Source organism: Hyperoodon ampullatus (assembly GCF_949752795.1).
Source record: "Hyperoodon ampullatus genome assembly, chromosome: 3".
Classification (NCBI taxonomy): domain Eukaryota; kingdom Metazoa; phylum Chordata; class Mammalia; order Artiodactyla; family Ziphiidae; genus Hyperoodon; species Hyperoodon ampullatus.
Genome location: NC_136916.1, coordinates 134,330,410 through 134,349,933, shown reverse-complemented (window position 1 = coordinate 134,349,933; position 19,524 = coordinate 134,330,410). Strand labels below are relative to the sequence as shown.

The 19,524-nt window shown below is 43.3% G+C and overlaps 1 protein-coding gene across 1 annotated transcript; it reads right to left on the bottom strand.

Moving 5' to 3' along the window:
- Positions 1-808: 808 nt before the first annotated feature.
- LGALS3 (galectin 3) lies at positions 809-18,324 on the bottom strand. The gene is made up of 6 exons (XM_079699804.1): positions 18,245-18,324; positions 11,485-11,506; positions 9,661-10,002; positions 8,101-8,189; positions 2,803-2,968; positions 809-1,119 (listed from the first exon to the last, which is right to left on the bottom strand). The coding sequence occupies exons 2-6, from the start codon at positions 11,500-11,502 to the stop codon at positions 964-966; spliced, it is 771 nt and encodes a 256-aa protein (XP_079555930.1). The 5' UTR covers positions 11,503-11,506; positions 18,245-18,324; the 3' UTR covers positions 809-963.
- Positions 18,325-19,524: the final 1,200 nt, after the last annotated feature.

Below are 19,524 nucleotides of genomic sequence, written 5' to 3'. Positions count from 1 at the left end.
CAATAATAGATCAAATACTATTTGGTCTCCTATAACATGAGGTGATGTGAGCACATCCTGGTTTTGAAATTATATTAATCTTTGGCCTTGCTGGTAATGAGGAAGGGCAGAAAGGCATGGCTGAGAGTATTAACAATGGAAACTATTAACTTTTTCAAGCTGATTACATTTCTAGTTAAAAACCTACTTTTTTTTCCCTCTACAAATCTGGAGATTTCATAAAACCAAAAGAACCCACGGGAAGATTGTCTGATATTGGTATCAATTACTGATTTGAAAGCAGTGAAGTATAGTTTAGAGAGATGAAATAGTTAAAAGGAGTCCAGAGAAATATACCAGAATGCTAACAGTAATTGTCTATGGGTCCCCTATATGTAAACTTTTTCTTTCTGCTTTTCTCACTTCCTGCATATATTATGTTTCCTGAAGTAAGAAATAGAACGATTTCTTTGTAGCATCTGTTGGACAGGTTAATTTGGGGGTAGTATTTACTCCTATTTACTTTTATTTTTTTTGTCTTTATTGAATTTGTTACAATATTGCTTCTGTTTTATGTTTTTTGGCCATGAGGCATGTGAGATCTTAGCTCCCTGACCAGGGATGAACCCGCACTTCCTGCATTGGAAGGTGAAGTCTTAACCACTGCACTGCCAGGGAAGTCCCTCCTCTTTAAAAAATAGTTTAGCAAATATTGAAAACTTTGGGAGACTCTAATGCAGTATTAACATTGCTACATATTTCTTTTTCCATTGAGTCCTTTTCCATTGAGTCCACTGCGCATTATCAAGAATAAACTGCCCCAATTAAATGACATATAAAGACAGGTAACTCTTTATTAAATGGATGATTTGCAAGAAGGACATTGATGAATAAAGGTACAATTTTTCACTCATAGTGAACATGAAACTTTTAAATGTGTAAGGTTTACGTTCAATTTCATTTCTTTAAAAAGTATCTGCCCCTTTATATCATGGTGTGCGAAGCACTGGTGAGATTTATGTCACCAGAAATTCCCAGTTTGCTGATTTCCCTGAGATTTTTCACCCGATGATTGTACTGCAACAAGTGAGCATCATTGACCGCAACCTTGAAGTGGTCAGCTTCAACCAGGACTTGTATCTGAAATGGCACGAACACAAAACTGTTAGGAATGCCCATTCATCTCAAAACCAGTCTGGCCTGAGCTCAGGATGTCCAGCATTTCACCTTTATGATCAATTGTAGAACTAATTAAAGTCATAAAAAAGTAACTTTACAGCAAAAATAAACTCCAACTTATTCAAGATTTAAACAAAACAAAATGATAAAATTGTTAGAAGGATATATAGGTGAAGCCACCGAGGAAAAGATTAATAATTTATCTACATAAAAACCTAAAGTTTTTGTATGGCCTCAAACACCTAAGACTAAAACTAAAAATAAATGCTAAAATAGGAATCCTCTACTTAGAGTGGCAAATGTTATGAAGATGGATAATAACCAGTTTTGGCAAGAGTAAGGGAAACATACTCTCCCAGTAGTTAGAGGATGTGTTAATCCTTACATCCTTTTGGAAGCAGCACTTTGGCAATATCCTTATCTAAATTTTAAACATGTGTATTCTTTGAGTAAAGTTATTCTAGGAAGCAAAGATTTATAAGGATAGCTCTCACAGTATTTTAGTAAAATAAATAAAACTTTCCCGGTTTGATTTGTTTGGAATATTTCCATACACCAAATTTTCCTCAGTAGGGTACTGACTGAATTATTACACATCTGAACAATGAAGTACTATTAGGTGGCAATGTTCTCATAAGGAAAGATGTCCACCAAATGTAGAATATGGTCCCTGTTAGACCCTGCCCTTGAGGAGCTGGCAGTCTAGCTGTTTTATAACCCACTCTATAATCAGCCCTTACCCGATACTGTGGACCTAATAAATATTTGTTGAAGCAGTGCTTAAAAATAAAAAGTGTGGGCTTCCCTGGTGGTGCAGTGGTTGAGAGTCCGCCTGCCGATGCAGGGGACACGGGTTCGTGCCCCAGTCTGGGAAGGTCCCACATGCCAGGGAGCGGCTGGGCCTGTGAGCCATGGCCGCTGAGCCTGCGTGTCCGGAGCCTGTGCTCCGCAACGGGAGAGGCCACAACAGTGAGAGGCCCGCGTACCGCAAAAAAAAAAAAAAAGTGTGTTGCTTGTCATAGAAAACACTGGAAAGATACTCAAGTTGCAACCTTTGTGAGGATGGGGGAAGTGGTAAAGGATGGAGGACTTTTTAGTTAATTTTTTAAAAATCTATAAATTTTTCTTTTCATAAAACAAGTATGTATTACTTTTAAATTTAAACATTTTAGGTTTTTTTTTTTTTTGACCACGCCACATGGCATGTGGGATCTTAGTTCCCCAACCAGGGATTGCACCCACGCCCCCTGCATTGGAAGCACGGAGTCTTAACCACTGGACTGCCAGGGAAATCCAATAAAAATTTCATTTTGATAGCCGTGCTAACTATGTTGTTTTGAGGAATTAAGTCTCATCCCAACTGTACCATAAAGACTTTCTACTTTTTTAATTTAAGATGCTATTTTTCTCACTTCCAGAAAAGCTTAAACTCAGAAGGGTGGTAATGGGTGACGGTAAGGTGCCTGAATGGAGTTGGGGAGAGTGCCACTATTTCTGAGACCAGTCCCCTGGTATGGAGAGCACATGTACTGGTTAGGTGTCCCAGGACAGCTGATGAAAATTCATTTCCAGTGCATTGTGGTTTAAGAGTGATTCCCCATGAGAAATATACATTATCAATATATAATAATAGCAATAACTTACTTTGAAAGGTTTACCGCTTTCAAATGGGAAAACCGTCTGTCTTTCTTCCTTCCCCCAGTTATTATTCAGCTTCGAATTGCAAACGATGACTCTCCGGTTGTCCTCGTTGAAGCGTGGGTTAAAGTGGAAGGCGACATCACTCCCTGTCTTGAAATCTAAAGCAAGTCTGTTTTAAACCAAAGACCAGAGTTAGTAAAATTATTCAAGTTGTACATTTGCATCAAGTGAAGAACATAAAATTTTCTAAAGAGCAAATCATTTATAAAATACAGGGAAAATTTCTAAACAGAAAGCAAATAAACCAGAGAATGGGTTCAAACTGGAAAGTATAGTGGGCCAAGTACAGTAGTTCCACTTTATGTGCAGAGGGTATGTTCTAAGACCCCAGTGGATACCTGAAACCATGGATAGTACCGCGAACCAAATATCTGTTTAGCTACCTAGCTAGCTGGCTAGCTGTACACGCACACTTTTTTCCTATACATCTATACCTATGATAAAGTTTAATTTATAAATTAGGTACAGTAAGAGATTAATAATAAAATGGAACAATTACAGCAATATACTGTTGTAAAAGTCATGTGAATGTGGTTTCTCTCAAAATATTGTACACATTTAATGCCTTTTCCATATGAACTAAGCACTTATATGCACTGGGGCTGTAACTTTTGCAGTTTGAGGTATGACAGGAAAAAAAAAACTAGCATGAGTTTCCTTTCTCACAATTTCATGGACAGAATATTTGTACTTACTATAGATCTTAGCAACCTCAGCATACAATTTTTTTCTTTCCATTAAGTCAAGAACCTTCCCTTTTTCACTTAAAAGGAGCCTTTTATAGCTTCTCTTTGGCATATATGAATTGCCAGCATCACTACTCTTGCTTTTGGGGTCATTATTAAGTAAAATAAGGGTTACTTGGACACAAGCACCAGGGTACCATGACAGTGGATCTGATAACTGAGACAGCTACTAAGAGACTAATAGGCCAGATATGCTGCACAATGGGATGATTTCACGTACTGGGCAGGATGGGGCTGGACAGCGTGAGATTTCACCATGCTGCTCACAACAGTGGCAACTTAAAACTTATGAATTGCTTATTTCTGGGAATTTCCATTTAATATTTTCAGACCGCGATTGACTCTGGGTAACTGAAATCGTGGAAAGCGAAACCTCAGATAAGGGGGAACTACTGTATTCGATGCACTACCACAGTATCTCAAAGTAAACAAGACAATATGTGTTGAGTTTTTTGGCCTCGTTGTCTTTGGTGATATCATATTCAGCTATAATTCCCTTTTTACTCTCTACACATAAAAACAGTTAAGGTGCGCTCGCTTCGTCAGCACATATACTAAAATTGGAACGTACAGAGAAGATTAGCATGGCCCCTGGGCGAGGATAACACGCAAATTCATGAAGCATTCTATTTTTTTTCCCTGGTGGTGCAGTGGTTAAGAATCCACCTGCCAATGCAGGGGACACGGGTTCGAGCCCTGGTCCGGGAAGATCCCACGTGCCACGGAGCAACTAAGCCCGTGCTCCACAGCTACTGAGCCTGTGCTCTAGAGCCCACGTGCCATAACTACGGGTGCCTAGAGCCCGTGCTCCACAACAAGAGAAGCCACCGCAATGAGAAGCCCGCGTACCGCAACGAAGAGTGGTCTCCGCTCGCCGCAATGAACGAAAGCCAGCACGCAGCGACAAAGACCCAGTGCAGCCAAAAATAAACAAACAAAAAGGGTCAGGGTTTCCTTGTAGAGATTTGGGGCCACTTTGAGGGCACTTTATACCTGACATTGTGGAAATGATGGCTACCTTTTACCTGCCCTGCCAGGTTACTTTTAATCCCTGTTAAAAGTAAGGCAGTCGGGGTTTCCCTGGTGGCGCAGTGGTTGAGAATCTGCCTGCTAATGCAGGGGACACGGGTTCGAGCCCTGGTCTGGGAAGATCCCACATGCCGCGGAGCAACTGGGCCCGTGAGCCACAACTACTGAGCCTGCGCATCTGGAGCCTGTGCTCCGCAACAAGAGAGGCCGCGACAGTGAGAGGCCCGCGCACCGCGATGAAGAGTGGCCCCCACTCGCCACGACTAGAGAAAGCCCTTGCACGGAAATGAAGACCCAACACAGCAAAAATAAATTAATTAATTAATAAACTCCTACCCCCAACATCTTCTTAAAAAAAAAAAAAAAAAAGTAAGGCAGTCACATAAAAAAGTGCTATCAAATACCTGGCTTCCTCATAGTTAACCAAAAACCTAGTCCTAAAATAGCAAGAATGAGAAAATATAGTTAATATTCAGTATCCTATTGCTAAGTTGTAAAGTCATAATAATACATGTACTAAACATTCCATGATGTGAAGTGGAATTAATGGAAGTGCTGGATAAACTTTCTACCCTATTCCCTCTCCTTGGATGTTAATACAAACACAAGTTATCTGGCTGTTAAAGTATTACCCCTACCCCACAGTTTCTCAAAGTGTGCTCCCCAGAGCACTAACCTCCGAAGCAGCTGGTGCTCTTGTTTTAAAGCAAGGTCTGTGGGCTTCCCTGGTGGTGCAGTGGTTAAGAATCCACCTACCAATACAGGGGACACAGGTTCAAGCCCTGGTCCGGGAAGATCCCACATGCCATGGAGCAAGTAAGCCCGTGCACCACAACTACTGAGCCTGCACTCTAGAGCCCGTAGGCCACAACTACTGAGCCCATGTGCCACAACTACTGAAGCCTGCAGGCCTAGAGCCTGTGCTCCGCAACGAGAGAAGCCACCACAATGAGAAGCTCGTGCACCACAACTAGAGAAAGCCTGTACACAGCAACAAAGACCCAACGCAGCCAAAAGTAAATAAAATAAATTTTTTAAAAAAGAAAATTCAATTGAGTAAAATTTAAGAAAAAAAAGCAAGGTCTGCTTTCTAGACCTACTAACAATGATTCCTTGGGTATTTCATTCACCCAGTAACAGACACATACAACCACCAATGATTAAATTCACAGGGAAAGGACCAATATGGTCAAATGGCAATAGAATTTGTATTTGACTAAATATGCAATGCCTGTATTTTCTCAGCAGTGAAAAGGAAGATAATTGTCAACTCTACCACCGTAAGGATTTTTTTCTTCCATATAATTGCTCACATAGATTTTGCAGATCAAAGCAATATATTTCTCAGTTTACTACCACCTTAATCATTTCAACCAAAATTGGTTTTGACCTGCCACAGTCTCAGTCGACATCTCTATTGTTATTGGAACTAACCTTTTTAGTGCAACAGTCGTAAATAAGGCAAAGATACCAGTGTGGTCCTGCGTGACAGCAGCTGCAGCAGGAGGAGAGCAGATATTACCAAATCGTGAGTGCTGTCTGCAGAGGATCAGGGCGCTGGGTCCTATGTTATTTTGGGAGGCAAGATGGATAAGGACACAGGCAGAGAATATATATGTTGTGTAACTTGCTGTGAGACAAGCTTTATTGTGTAGGGAAGTATTGTGCTGAGAGAAGCTGTATATGCTGTGTGGAAGGAAGAGCTGGCTTAGGGTAGTGACTACCACGTAGAACCAGAGGAGGCTGGCTGGAGGTGGAGTGAACTGGTTAGCTGAATGTAAAATGATCAGATCAGAATCTGAGTCCACCTCCTGGTAACAGAGGAGGTTGCTCCTGCCGATTCCCGAGGATCAAGATGACAGGCACTCACAGAGGCTGTTTATAGATTCTTAAATAAACCTGTGTACACAGCTGGAATTTGTACCTTTTTTGTCCTGTCTATAAGACCCAGAAACAGATATTAATTAATCTAGGAGCTTTAATAGTACTACTAACCTCAAGGACAGACATACTGAACAGCTTCAGGATAGCCCTAGCCTGCTTGTATTATATATAAATATAACCAGTGGTGATAATATAATATAATATATTATATTATATATATAATATTATATATAATATATATTATATATAAATATATATTATATATAATATATATATTATATATAATATATATAATATAATATAATATAATATAATATAATAAATATAACCAGAGCCAGACATCCCAGGGCAGCCCGTAAATCAGCATGGATTTTCCTAAGTGAGCTCAAAGTCTTACCCACCCCTAGCTCACCTCAACCAAACCAGTACCAATGGCAGAGGCTGATTTATTTTTACGAAGTCTTTAACTTGCAGAGTCTTTTCAAACCTTTTAAGTAAACAGTGTCTACTCAGAAGACTGGGGTTCCCCACCTTGTCACTTATCATCTGTAGACCAGGCCAACAACGTGGGAATCTGTGGCTCTGCTGTTTCACCCAGTATGAAGACGGAAATGGCGGCCAATCTCACAAATCTGAGAGTGCACCAAGACCTGCACAACTGCAGGGAGATTTGTACCAGTATGAGGACAGAGAGGTATAATATTTAAGCTCTCAGATCAACTAGGCATCTTTTTGTCTTTGACCCTAGTTTTCTTTTTTTTTTGGCTGTACCGGGTATTAGTTGCGGCACGCAGGATCTTCGTTGCGACATGCAGGATCTTTTAGCTGTGGCATGTGGGATCTTTTTTAGTTGTAACATGAGAACTCTTAGTTGAGGTATGTGGGCTCTAGTTCCCTGACCAGGGATCAAACCCCTGCACTGGGAGCATGGAGTCTTAGCCACTGAACCACCATGGAAGTCCCTGACCCTAATTTTTTTTTTTTTTTTTTTGCGGTACGCGGGCCTCTCACTGTTGTGGCCTCTCCCGCCGCGGAGCACAGGCTCCGGATGCGCAGGCTCAGCGGCCATGGCTCACAGGCCCAGCTGCTCCACAGCATGTGGGATCTTCCCGGACTGGGGCACGAACCCGTGTCCCCTGCATTGGCAGGCGGACTCTCAACCACTGTGCCACCAGGGAAGCCCTGTGACCCTAATTTTTGATGGGCTTTGTTTTTTAGACAATCTATGGCTCAGAGGTGGAGGGATGGCCAAACATTACATTACAAAGGCTCTACTTTCCTTTAATCCTGAGGCTTTCACTGCCTAGAAGAACCAACAGAATGGGTTTTCCTGCTCTTCCTCTTTGTCCTCACAAAGTAGAACTCTGTTTTATTCTGGTTCTGGGAGAAACACAAGATTTAGTGAGGGAAACCCTGTCTTCTTGGTGGGAATGCATATTGATTTATGGGAAAATCCCAAACTGTGGTATAGCCAAGATTCTAAATGTGCAATTTTAAAAACTGTATCAAAATTCAAAACAGATCACCCTTTATTCCAAAAGCAATCAATAAATATGTTAGACTTGCTGACTTGGCTCTTTACCTGTTTGCATTGGGCTTTACTGTGCCCAGGATTGTTATCAGCATGCGAGGCATGACTCCTCCGGAAAAAGGCAGGTCATAAGGCACATTCTGGGAATAAAATATATATATATATATATCAATAAAGAGTCATGTTTTCTTGAGGGAAGAAAGAAAAAGATATCGCTAAAGTTCAACCACTTTTAATATGTGTGAATAACACATAACCCTACTTTAGCCATCTTTTCAGACTCTCAGGCCGCCTTGCCCAGGGCCTGAAGAGAGAAGGCTCCCTACACAACTGCAGCTAATAATCGAGAATAAGGCCATCCGTTAATTGGTGCCAAAGGCAGAACATATTCCCTTTCGGAGCACTGTTATCTCTCATGACAAGGCCCATTCCAATCTATGACTCATCCACTTGACCTATTTTTTGGAAAGATCCTTGTCATAGAACATTCTTTGTCAGGTTCTTCTGCTCCCTGTGGGCAGGCACTGTGGTACCTTCTGGGCTTCTGAGGCCCCCTGTGTTCCACACACACAAGGCCCTGAGGAGTGCTTTGAATGTGGCAGGTACTTGATATTTGTAGAATGGACACTTTCCAATTAATACCCTCCCCAGTTCATTTTACAAATATTTATTGACCTTCTATGTTCAAGGCACTGTAAATATTCCCAATGCTCTGTCCTTGGCCTCTTCTCTTTTTCCTGTAAAATTGTTTCCCCCTGGGTTCAACCAACCCCAAGTCTTTTCTCTCTAGAACTCTCTAGCACTGATCTGTCTGATCTGTACTAGTCCTGTGCTTCCTCCCGGAACTCAGCAGTCCTGTGCTATTGAACTCTTTCCTCATATCTGTATCTTTTCTCCCAACTACACCATCTGGAAGGGAAGGGTCTGTGTCTGAGATGTGGCTGGAGCCCCACAGAGTTTTATGCTTAGAATTCATTTATTAAAATGGGTTTTAATGTAAGTGAAAATTTAATCCTTAGATCACAAAATTATCTTTAGAAGGTTTTTAAAAACCCGATTACCGTGGTTCCCCCAAAGGTTCCCTCTATGACCATGGGAAGGTTGTATAACTCTTTATTGCCCCATTTCCTCATTTGTGAAGTGGGGATAATAACAGTATCTTAGAGGGTGCTTATGGGGTTGAATGAGATCATCCATGTAGAAGCACACAGCTAGCACATGTTATATACTCAGTGTTTATTAATAATAATAACCAAAACTTCCCCCATTGCTATGATCTTAACTTGATTTATATTAAAGCTGCTTTACAGATGCCTTCAAAAGATGCATTAGCTTCTCTTTACTCTAACAGCACACATACTGAACTCAACATGAGCAACTATTTTTTCTATTGGACCAACATACACTGTGGCTGGTCCTTGCAAAGCGGCTCTAAGCAGTGAGTTTAAAGCTTCAGTTCTCCCGGAAGCCCTTTGCAGGTCAGTACCCAGAGCCAGCTCCCAGCCACAGCACTACAAAGTGATGGCACCACCGCTCCAGACAATTGCTACGTGTTTCATTAGCTTTGTCCTGGTCACATTCAAGCATACGAAATGACTAACACCATCTTACCAGGGGTCCAGAAGGGATGCCATAAGGGCCAGCAGCAGGGTAGGCTCCAGGAGCACTTGGCTGTCCAGGAGGTGGGTAGACCCCAGGCCCGGGGTAGGCACCTGGTGCAGTTGGTCCAGGATAACCAGATGCAGTTGGGCCAGGGTAGGCCCCTGGAGGTGCCTGGCCTGGGTAACCCCCAGGAGGTCCCTGGCCAGGGTAGGGGCCGGGTGGTGCCTGTCCAGGGTAGGCCCCAGGATAGGATGCTCCCGGGTAGCCTCCTGCCCCAGCAGGCTGGTTTCCCCATGGAGCAGGCCATCCTTGAGGGTTTGGGTTTCCAGACCCAGCTAAGGCATCATTAAGCTGGAAAGAAAGACATAAACAATTACAGGATGAAAGACATTCACAACAAGAGAATTTTCAGGAATATGTGATCTAAGAATTAGAGCGATATGGTGAAGATATGAAATTCATATCAATAAAATTTTCCCCACCTATTAGTTTTGAGTTCCTAAGACTAAAATTAGACTTTAGGATTATACATGCTTTATCACTCTATTCTTGCTTTCCGTCATCTCAGATCATTAAGGGTTGCCTTTTTGTAATTTGCTAAAGTCAGGAGCTAGCCATCCTCTGTATAAAAAGCACATACTTTCTAACTGACATGAGAAAAACAATCACGAAAATCAAGATGCATTTGGGCTGGAAAACCTCCACCAAGCTGGAGCCAGTTGCCTTGGCCTTCCCTTTGCTGGATGTCTACTGCACTTCAGGTGCACCAGGTTAGTCACCACTTAGTGGCATCCAGGCTAGAATCAGAGAAGCTGCCTTGTACACAGGGAGGAGCCTGGGATGTGGAATCACAAGATTTGGTTTGAAATCCAGTGCCATCCTTCAAGAGCTCCAAACTCTTGGAGCCATCGTGTCACTTGTATAGGACTTAGTGTCTTTGTCTGTGTAACAGGGATAATGATCTTATCTCAAGTGATTGTTGTGACGAACAGATGAGGCAGCATTTGGGACGGCTCTTTATAGACCGCAAGATGCTGTGCCAGTGTTGGTTTGTGTCCTTTCTCTCCAGGAAGAGACTCTGCCTTCTCCCTCTCTGACTTCTACAGTATTTAGCAGAGTGCTAGGTGGTATATGGAAGATACTCAGTAAAAACGTCTATGTTGATTGAATATGATCTGCCAGGATTGTCTGACCCTTTGGTGCATCAGGAACCCAACCCCAGACCTGGTATTGGGGCAGCAGAGTGAGGCTGTGAAGGGAGCCCATAGGGTCTGGGGGAGGGGGAGAGATAAACAGAGGGCTGGATGATGACGGAAAGTAAACCGGATTTAGAAAACAACTCAAGCTCATGGCTGTAGGTGGTGTGAGTCATTCTGTTAAGGAATTTGAGAATACATAAGCATGCATGCTAATAGGAATTTATTTTGGCTGCTTCTTACTCCAGCATTTGGGAAAGGAGGAGGAGTAGAGGGCACTGCAGGATTTAAAAAAAAAAACAAAAACAATCAGGATGCTCAGACTGTACCACACTGCCCTTTGTTCAGCTGGTTTCTCAGCTCCTGCCAGTGGAATCCACCCACTTCTGTCCTAGGCCTTGGGTAAAGGGGTTACTGTTAGTGAGGCCCAGGCCTCTCTCTGCCTGGCTTTCTTCCCAAATCTGTTGCTGGAAAAACAAGACTCCAGCTAACAGGCCCTCATTGGAAGGGTGAGGCCAGAGGAAGCCACATCGTGGGAGAGTTAGGAAAACTTGAGTGGTTAAAAAAAAAACAAACAACCTTCAACCTGCATGACTGTATACATATTAGGGTAGGAAAACAGACATAAAACACTTACCGAAAAACTGTCTGCCATTTTCCTGAAAGGAGAAACAAACAAACAAACACAGGTTATTGATCCTAAAAGATTTCACTGGTTTCCGTATGAATTCAACATCACAAACAGCTCATTGTGCAGGTCTAGTCAAGGTACAGGCATTCTCCTAACACAAGCCAGTCTATTCGTCAAATATGCTGAAATCATTAGCGGGGAACCACAAAAATGTCTCATCAAAGGGTGGGGATGCATTCCACCTGGATCACCACGCCCTATTTAACTCATACCTTCAAACTCTAATCACACTAGCCTGTGGCCTGAATCCTGGGAGTACCCGGTGATCCAACGCAGGCGGGAGGCGGGGAATAAAATCTCTGCCCCTTTCCTAGGTAACAAATGTAAACAGTCCTGGGTTTTTGGTCCTCCTTCACCTTCCTTCCTGTGTTCTTTTTCTACCACCTCATAAAAAGTGTTCAGTGCATTAATCTCACCCACCTCCCCTCCGGTTCCCTCTAACAGCCCCATGCCCTCCTCTGGGTTTTGGGAGGAAGCAGTTGGTTCTTCCTACTGAGATTTGAAAGACAATCCTTGCCTTCCCAGCCCCACCCGCCAAGACCTAGTTGCTGCTGTTGATTTATTCATTCATTTGTACACATTTATGCCTACTCTGGACCAGGCACTGGGTGGCTCCTGTCTGGATTTGAAGATGAAATCGACCAAGATGTATGGCCAAAGGGTCCAGAGGCCAGAAGGGGGTGACAAGTGATGGACGCTGTGAGCCAGACTGCATGCTGTGGGAAGTCACAACTCGAAAGGTGACTTCTAACAGGGGAAGAGACAGTGTTGGGCTTCCCTGGTGGCGCAGTGGTTGAGAGTCCGCCTGCCGATGCAGGGGACATGGGTTCGTGCCCCGGTCTGGGAAGATCCCACATGCCGCGGAGCGGCTGGGCCCGTGAGCCATGGCCGCTGAGCCTGCACGTCTGGAGCCTGTGCTCCGCAACGGCAGAGGCCACAACAGTGAGAGGCCCGCGTACCGCAAAAAAAAAAAAAAAAAAAAAAAAAAAGAGACAGTGTTGCTTGAGCTAAGCCTTGAAGGAAAGGTGAGATTGCGATGTGGAGCAATAAAGAAGAAAGGCGGGCACAAGATTATTCCCTTTTTAAAAGATACCTGTTATTCCAAATGAAATGGCTGGCAGTATAACAAACAACTAAGGTTAAAAAAAAAAAGTCAGACAATGTGGAGGAAAATATTTTTGGGTAGGATGCTACCAGAGAGGGTTGGTCTTGCCCACAGCTGCCTCAAAGGGTGGCCCCGAGACATCATTCTTGCTTCTCCGGCTCCTCCCCCTGTGCCAAGGCCCCATCCAAACAGGATGTTTTACACCTGCTCCCGCTGCTTTCCTTAAGTTGCCTATTTGTGATAGTCACTCAATTATTATTCTTAAAATAATTGAGTAAGTGGTGGCTACTTGATAGGTCCTAAAAATGTAAAATATTAGATTTTATTGTTAAAAAAACCAAACAGGCAGACCTCCTCCTAGAACTTAATGTGTGCTTTATTTATACACCAGATATTTTATCCTACTCTGCTGTTATTTATAACACGCAAATATTATCCTTCACTAAATTATTTTTTTCTTTTTGCACATCTCTTTTAATCTGGGCATTCTCAAATATATTTGGAAACCCTCAGGTTATCACTGTTATCACTGTGCCCGTTTTCCAACGTGGAAACTGCTAGCAATTTGATTAGGAAGTCACGGTGACTCTCCCAGGACTTATATTCACTGTATTTAGTATATAGTATTTGATCTTTTAAAGCAAAAGTCAGGTGCTCTTCTGTGCTTCCTTCCCCAAAAGGCTACCACTGCCTTGAAAACTGTGCTGCTACCCCAGAGAGAACTTAAGAGTTGTTAAAGAGAAAGAAAGGACATTTCTTAAGTCAAGAAAATAAAGCTTCTCATTTTGGATGCCAGTAGGAAACAATCTTGAACTTCATAGTGGGCAGAAAGCTTAGTTACTTTGATTACACAACTTCTTCTTCCACTCCTGGGCAACGTATCAAAGCCTCAGCAATAACATTGTAAGTGTTTTGACTTCTTTTAAATATCCCCATCGTGTTCGGGCTTATTCCCAACCTCACACCACTGACATTTCAGGTGGGATACTTTGTAGGGAGGGGCTGTCCCATGCATTGCAGTATATGCAGCAGCATCCCTGGCTTCAACACACAAGATGCCAGTAGCACCCCTCCCCCCACATTGTGATAATGCAGAATGTCTTAAGACGTTGCCAAATAACCCTGGGGGAAGCGGGAAGAGGGCAAAATTGTGCCTGGTTTGAGAACCACTGGTGTAGACTAATTAGCATATGTATCCTCACATAAATGTACCTATGAAGGTCAATAAAAAACAGAAAGGTAGTTTCAATTGTTAAAACTAGCTAAATCTGTTCCATTGGCCTCATAAAGTGTCTTATTAACATAAATCCAATTAAACTTAGATGTGTTTAAAGGCTGATCATAACCAGAAACTCACACAAAGACATTTACATTTACATTTCCAAAATGTAACATTTATTCTTTTCAAAGTTTCTGTTCCAGCATATTCAGTTTATTTTCCAACTAGCCCCAAACAATTTAAAAAACAAAGCAGATTCCACTTTATTTCTACTGTGTTTCACATGACACCAAGGATGACAGTTTGGATTGTGTTGTGACGCATTAGACAAGCCCATTAGAATAATGACACCCTGCATTTATGTGGTGCTTTTCAGTTTACAAAACACTGTCACATACCTTACCTATTTTGATTCTGATAATAATCTTATGAGATTGACAGGGAAAAGTTAATATCCTCACTTTAAAGGTGAGGAAACTGACTCTCAGAGAGGTAAAGTGGTGACCCAAAGTCATTCTGTCATTGGCAGGCCAAGGACCAGGGTCCAAGCATCCTGACTCCTAATTCAGGCTGATTTTACATTAGTATAAAACCTCACACTTTGAAATTTTAAAGTATAGTCCTTCGAAAGTGTTAGTTACTTCATTTAGAAATTAATTCTCTGGCTTAAACATTCAGAACTGCATAAACATGCTGAAATTGTAAACAAATTAAAAAGAGATCATGGGCACTTCCCTGGTGGCACAGTGGTTGAGAATCCTCCTGCCAATGCAGGGGACATGGGTTCGAGCCCTGGTCCGGGAAGATCCCACATGCCGTGGAGCAGCTAAACCTGTAACCCTCAACTACTGAGCCTGTGCGCTACCACAATGAGAAGCCCGCCCATAGCAATGAAGACCCAATGCAGACAAAAATAAGTAAATAAAATGAGTAAATTAAAAAAAAAAAAAAAGATCATGTTTTTGTCAGAAAACTAGCTGGGTGACTCAGTGTGCAGTGATATCGAATACAAGGATGGCATTTTGCACAGTCACTTTGCTAATTATAACCACATTTAAACCGAAAAGGCTTATTTTTCCAAAAATTGGGTATGCATTGTTTTGATTACGTCAACTCCCAACCATCAGATCTCTGATGAAACAGGTTCTAACCAATGTTCTTTTGAAATCAAGGTTAGCAACCTTAGAACTTAAAAACAAAAAAAGGAACCAAAAAAAGAATAAAAAAAACAACAACACATCTATTTGGGTAAATATCTTCCTTACTTGCCTGGAAGTTTTCTTTTTTCTTTTTCTTTCTTTCTTTCTTTTTTTTTAGAGGAGTAGCTTATAGAGACAATCAAATGTAAAATTTAAAAAATCTTCCCACTCCACAGGTACTATAGGTTTGTGAACTCTGGCATTCCCAGAATCAGAGAATTTTGAAAAGCCAGGATAAAAACACTACATCAAAGACAAAAACATTTAAAAACTACATCAAAGACAAAAACTTTTAAAAACTACTATCTGAGTCTTCACATTTGGAAAAACCTACAGAAAGTAGTTCAGTATTGCTTTGGAATAAGGAATTTAAACATGAGTCAGAACGCAGACCACTTTAATCGGTTGTTAATTGCAGCTCTGCCCTTTAATAAAGAGTGGCTATCCACTGTACTATGCTGTTCTAGGCCCATGTAGCAATTAATTCAGTTGCCAGGGTTCCCAGGAGCACTTCTGAAATTTCTGCCCACAAAGGGCCCCAACTTTTATACGAGCTGTAAGGGAAGTAGATCCCAAACGTATTTCCTCAGAACCCCAAGCACTGCCCACACTCCTCCCCAAAGAACACAGGACAGGCAGTCTACGTCCTGGCCTTGCTGAAACACGGGACAGGCCTTGAGGAATGCCCACTTACCAAAGCCAAATTCAATGATGCTGGTTAGAATAAAGGAAACTGGTCCTTTACGAGGATTTCTTTTTCATCATTGTTCCTCAGCATCAAGGAAGGTAAAGTTACTTTGTGCCTCTCAGTTACTGATTTTTTTTTCCCTTATGGAAAAGCTGAACATCAGTCAAGAGAGAACACATGATACTTAGTCAGCAGCAAATTGGAATTACTGCCCTGGCAGGCTTACCACTCAGAATTTAATGAGAAGAACCCGTTCAGGCACCAGACACAAAATATTAACTAGCTGTCCTCAGCAGAAGCCTATGTCCCAAACTATCACAGGAAAGAGAGGCTAAGTTTTAGATCAGTTACTATGAGTCTCAGGTACATGAAGTTTACAAGCCAACTGGTATTTAAGGTAACATAAGAGTCTCAAGTTTTACTACATGAATAAATATCTCTATTACAGTTAAAATTTAGAGCCTGGCTGATGAAGGTTCTAGGCAAACAGTATCTAAATCATAGGTGAGACCAATATTGGCCTTTGACCTCACGAGCAGTAAGTAAGTAAAAAGTCTTTATAAAGCACTTCTGCATATTTGTGGCATAGCAAAATGTCATTGATTAAGGACCCCTCAACAGAGTGAGATCTGATATTCCATTTTTTAAAAAAAACTAGCTTTTGGACTTCCCTGGTGGCGCAGTGGTTAAGAGTCCGCCTGTCAGTGCAGGGGGCACGGGTTTGAGCCCTGGTCCGGGAAGATCCCACATGCCGCGGAGCAACTAAGCCCGTGCGCCACAACTACTGAGCCTGCGCTCTAGAGCCCGTGCTCCACAACAAGAGAAGCCACCGCAATGAGAAGCCCGCGTAGCGCAACTAAGAGTAGCCCTAGCTCGCTGCAACTAGAGAAAGCCCGCGTGCAGCAACAAAGACCCAACACGACCAAAAATAAATAAATAAAATAAATAAATTTAAATAAATAAATAAAAATTAAAAAGGCATTGGTGACTTACAAAAGAAAAGCATGTCTTAAAAAAAACCCAAAAAACTAGCTTTTGGGGTCAATCTATCAAGCAATGCTCCTTCTTTTCTGCTTCTTATGTAACCTGGTGAGGCACCACCTAATATTTCTAAACTCAAAACATTCAAGACCCATCATCAAACTTCTCCCAAGAATATGACGTAAATGCTGATTCTAAGTATAACGCCCACACATTATTAACTTAGGAAAGAGCTCCAATCTCCCATAGATCAAGGATGGGGCACAGCCATGAAAGGAATGAAAGACTCTCCTCTAGGGATTCAAAGTCAATGTCTGAAAAGGAGACTATTGTGCAACAATAAATTTTTATTATTAAACTTTAACTTTTATGGAAACAATTTCCTAGTATGGAAGATAAACTTGAGGCAAATGAGTCAGAATTTTGGAAGCTGGTGAAAATTTTCTCTCATGCTCTGTGCCAAGAGGTCAATTTTCATTGCTATCATTTTCTTCAGAACTAAATGAGCCTTTCTTCCATTCCTTTCCAGAATCCTAGAAACAGACTGGGTCACTGAGGTCCAACCGTCCTCATTGTCCAGCAACCCAACTCCCAGGAGTCACTTTACAAATATTCCACGGTATCTGGAATAGGAATCGCTAAGGGGAGGGCATGAAGCATAAGGCACAACCTCAAGCCCTGCGTCCCTGAGCTCCTGCTCCTCAAAGTGCATGCATTTTAGTGCTTTGATTTGAGCAACTCACAATCCAGAATAAATGCTCAAACATGTTTGAAAAGCCTCCCCACCCCCGCCTCAGCTAGGAGGCCTCTGCACCCTGGGACCAACATTCTGCCACACCCCACATATCCCCGGCACAGATGTGAGATCGTTAATGCCCAAATCTGGACAGGGATGAGTCACTGATTTGTAAAAACTCAGGGTGTACGGTCTTTGTCAAGCCGGGCACATGTCCACTCAGCCTTGGGGCAGCACCATTTTCTGCGGGATCAGCGTCCAGGGAGAGGCTGCAGCCCCTGACCCTGTTGGCCTGGTAGCAGAGCGCATTCCCATCCCACAGTAAGATCAAGTGGTCGACAGCCAAGTCAGGGGTCGTGGAGCCGCCCGACAGAGTCCGGGAGCAGTACCTTCTGTGGAATGGGGGCAGGAGGGCCTGCTTCCTCCCGCCCAGCTGGAGCGGGCGGCTGGGGTGATGCGCGCGCGCGCACCGCTCACCGCCGGCGGCCCTGGGCGGCCGGGGACGGGAGGGCGCGATGCCGGGGCTGAGCCTCCCAGTCGCCACAGAGAGTAACACACCCGTCCGCCGCGAGTAAATGCAGGTGAGTCCTTGTAAGGCGTTGCTAACTTTCCCCGAGTCTCAGACTCCGCTCTCCCTTCTCGGCGACCCCCTCCCGCGGGCCCCCGGGAAGTCAAGTCCCGGCCGCGCACCGAGCAGCGCCCGGGCGCCCTCGCCCTGCCAGGCTCAGCCGCCAGCAGGCCCGTGCGCGCCCCCGTCCCGGCGCCCCGCGCCACTCACCCGACGCCTCGGCACTAGCTCGCACGCCGCGGGGGTGGCTTCGGCAGAGGTGCTGTCGTCCTGGCTGGGCGGCGGCCGGCACTGCGCCTCAAATACGCCGGGCCAGGCCCGCCTTTCCCGGGGCGGGGCCGCCACCCCCGGCCTCGCTCTGCGAACCAGGCGGGGCGAGTCCGCGGTCCCGCTGGACACCCGGGCGCCCGGGCGCCGCGGTTCCAGGGCGCAGAGGAGACGCCTGACTCGAAACAGCGGTGGGTGGGACCCTGACCCGAGGCCTCCATCCCCGGAGCGTCCAGTCGGTCCCCTCCGCAGCTGCTGGAGAACGTGGTTCACCGCCGTCTCACGAGATTCACCTGCTAACTCCTCAGACCAAGATAGGGAGAGTCTGCGAAGCTTTTTGTGTGTGTTTCTTTGGGGAGTTTTGCTTGCTTACTTGCTTTAATCGTGTTTACTCTTTTTCTGCCTGAATCTCAGGCACTCTCAACCGTTCTGCATTTACTTTACCTAAATCCCTTCTCAGCATCAAAGCCTTCGCGCAATGACTTGGGTCACAGTTTTCTGAGATGCTAGGTGAGATGCTCCATGTTCTTGGTCTTGCTTTCATTCCCTTTATGAACTGTGATGTGGGTCCACACCTCAGACTAGGAGCCCTAAATTGTTTTGCTGTTTGCTCCCCACTGCATCCTTAGCATCTACCCTGTGTTTGGTAAATATTTGTTTAATGAATGAATGATTGAAATGGTGAATCACTTCCTATTGGGAAGAGCCCTGATAAAGGAGGGAAGAATTAAATAAAATAAAGCTATGGCTCCAAAAAGTTTGTTACAACAAGTAGTGATGCTTCCAAGAGAAATGGTATTTGTTTGGTAGCATTTAGCTGGGTAATAGCTGAGTGAAATGGCTAAGGATGTCAAAGATGAATTTTTTTTAAAGTTTAGACTCACAAAAATTAACTCCACTCACAGACATCGAAAACAAATTTATGGTTACCAACGGGGAAAGTGAGGGGGGGATAAATAAGAATTTGGGATTAACAGATACATACTACTATATATAAAATAAACAACAAGGAACTACTGTATAGCACAGGGAACTATTCAATATCTTGTAATGCCTATAATGGAAAAGAATCTGAAAAATATATATATGACTGAATCACTTTGTTGTACACCTGAAACATTGTAAATCAACTATGCTTCAAAAACAAATGATTAACTCAAAATGGATTAAAGACCTAAATGTAAGACCTGAAACTATAAAGCTCCTAGAGGAAAACAGGGGAA

Coding starts and splice junctions, on each gene's coding strand:
- LGALS3 (XM_079699804.1), bottom strand. Junction 8,190..9,660: donor GCATCCCTTCTGGACCCCTG/GTAAGATGGTGT, acceptor TTTTATTCCCAG/AATGTGCCTTATGACCTGCC. Junction 1,120..2,802: donor AAAGCGGTAAACCTTTCAAA/GTAAGTTATTGC, acceptor GTGCCATTTCAG/ATACAAGTCCTGGTTGAAGC.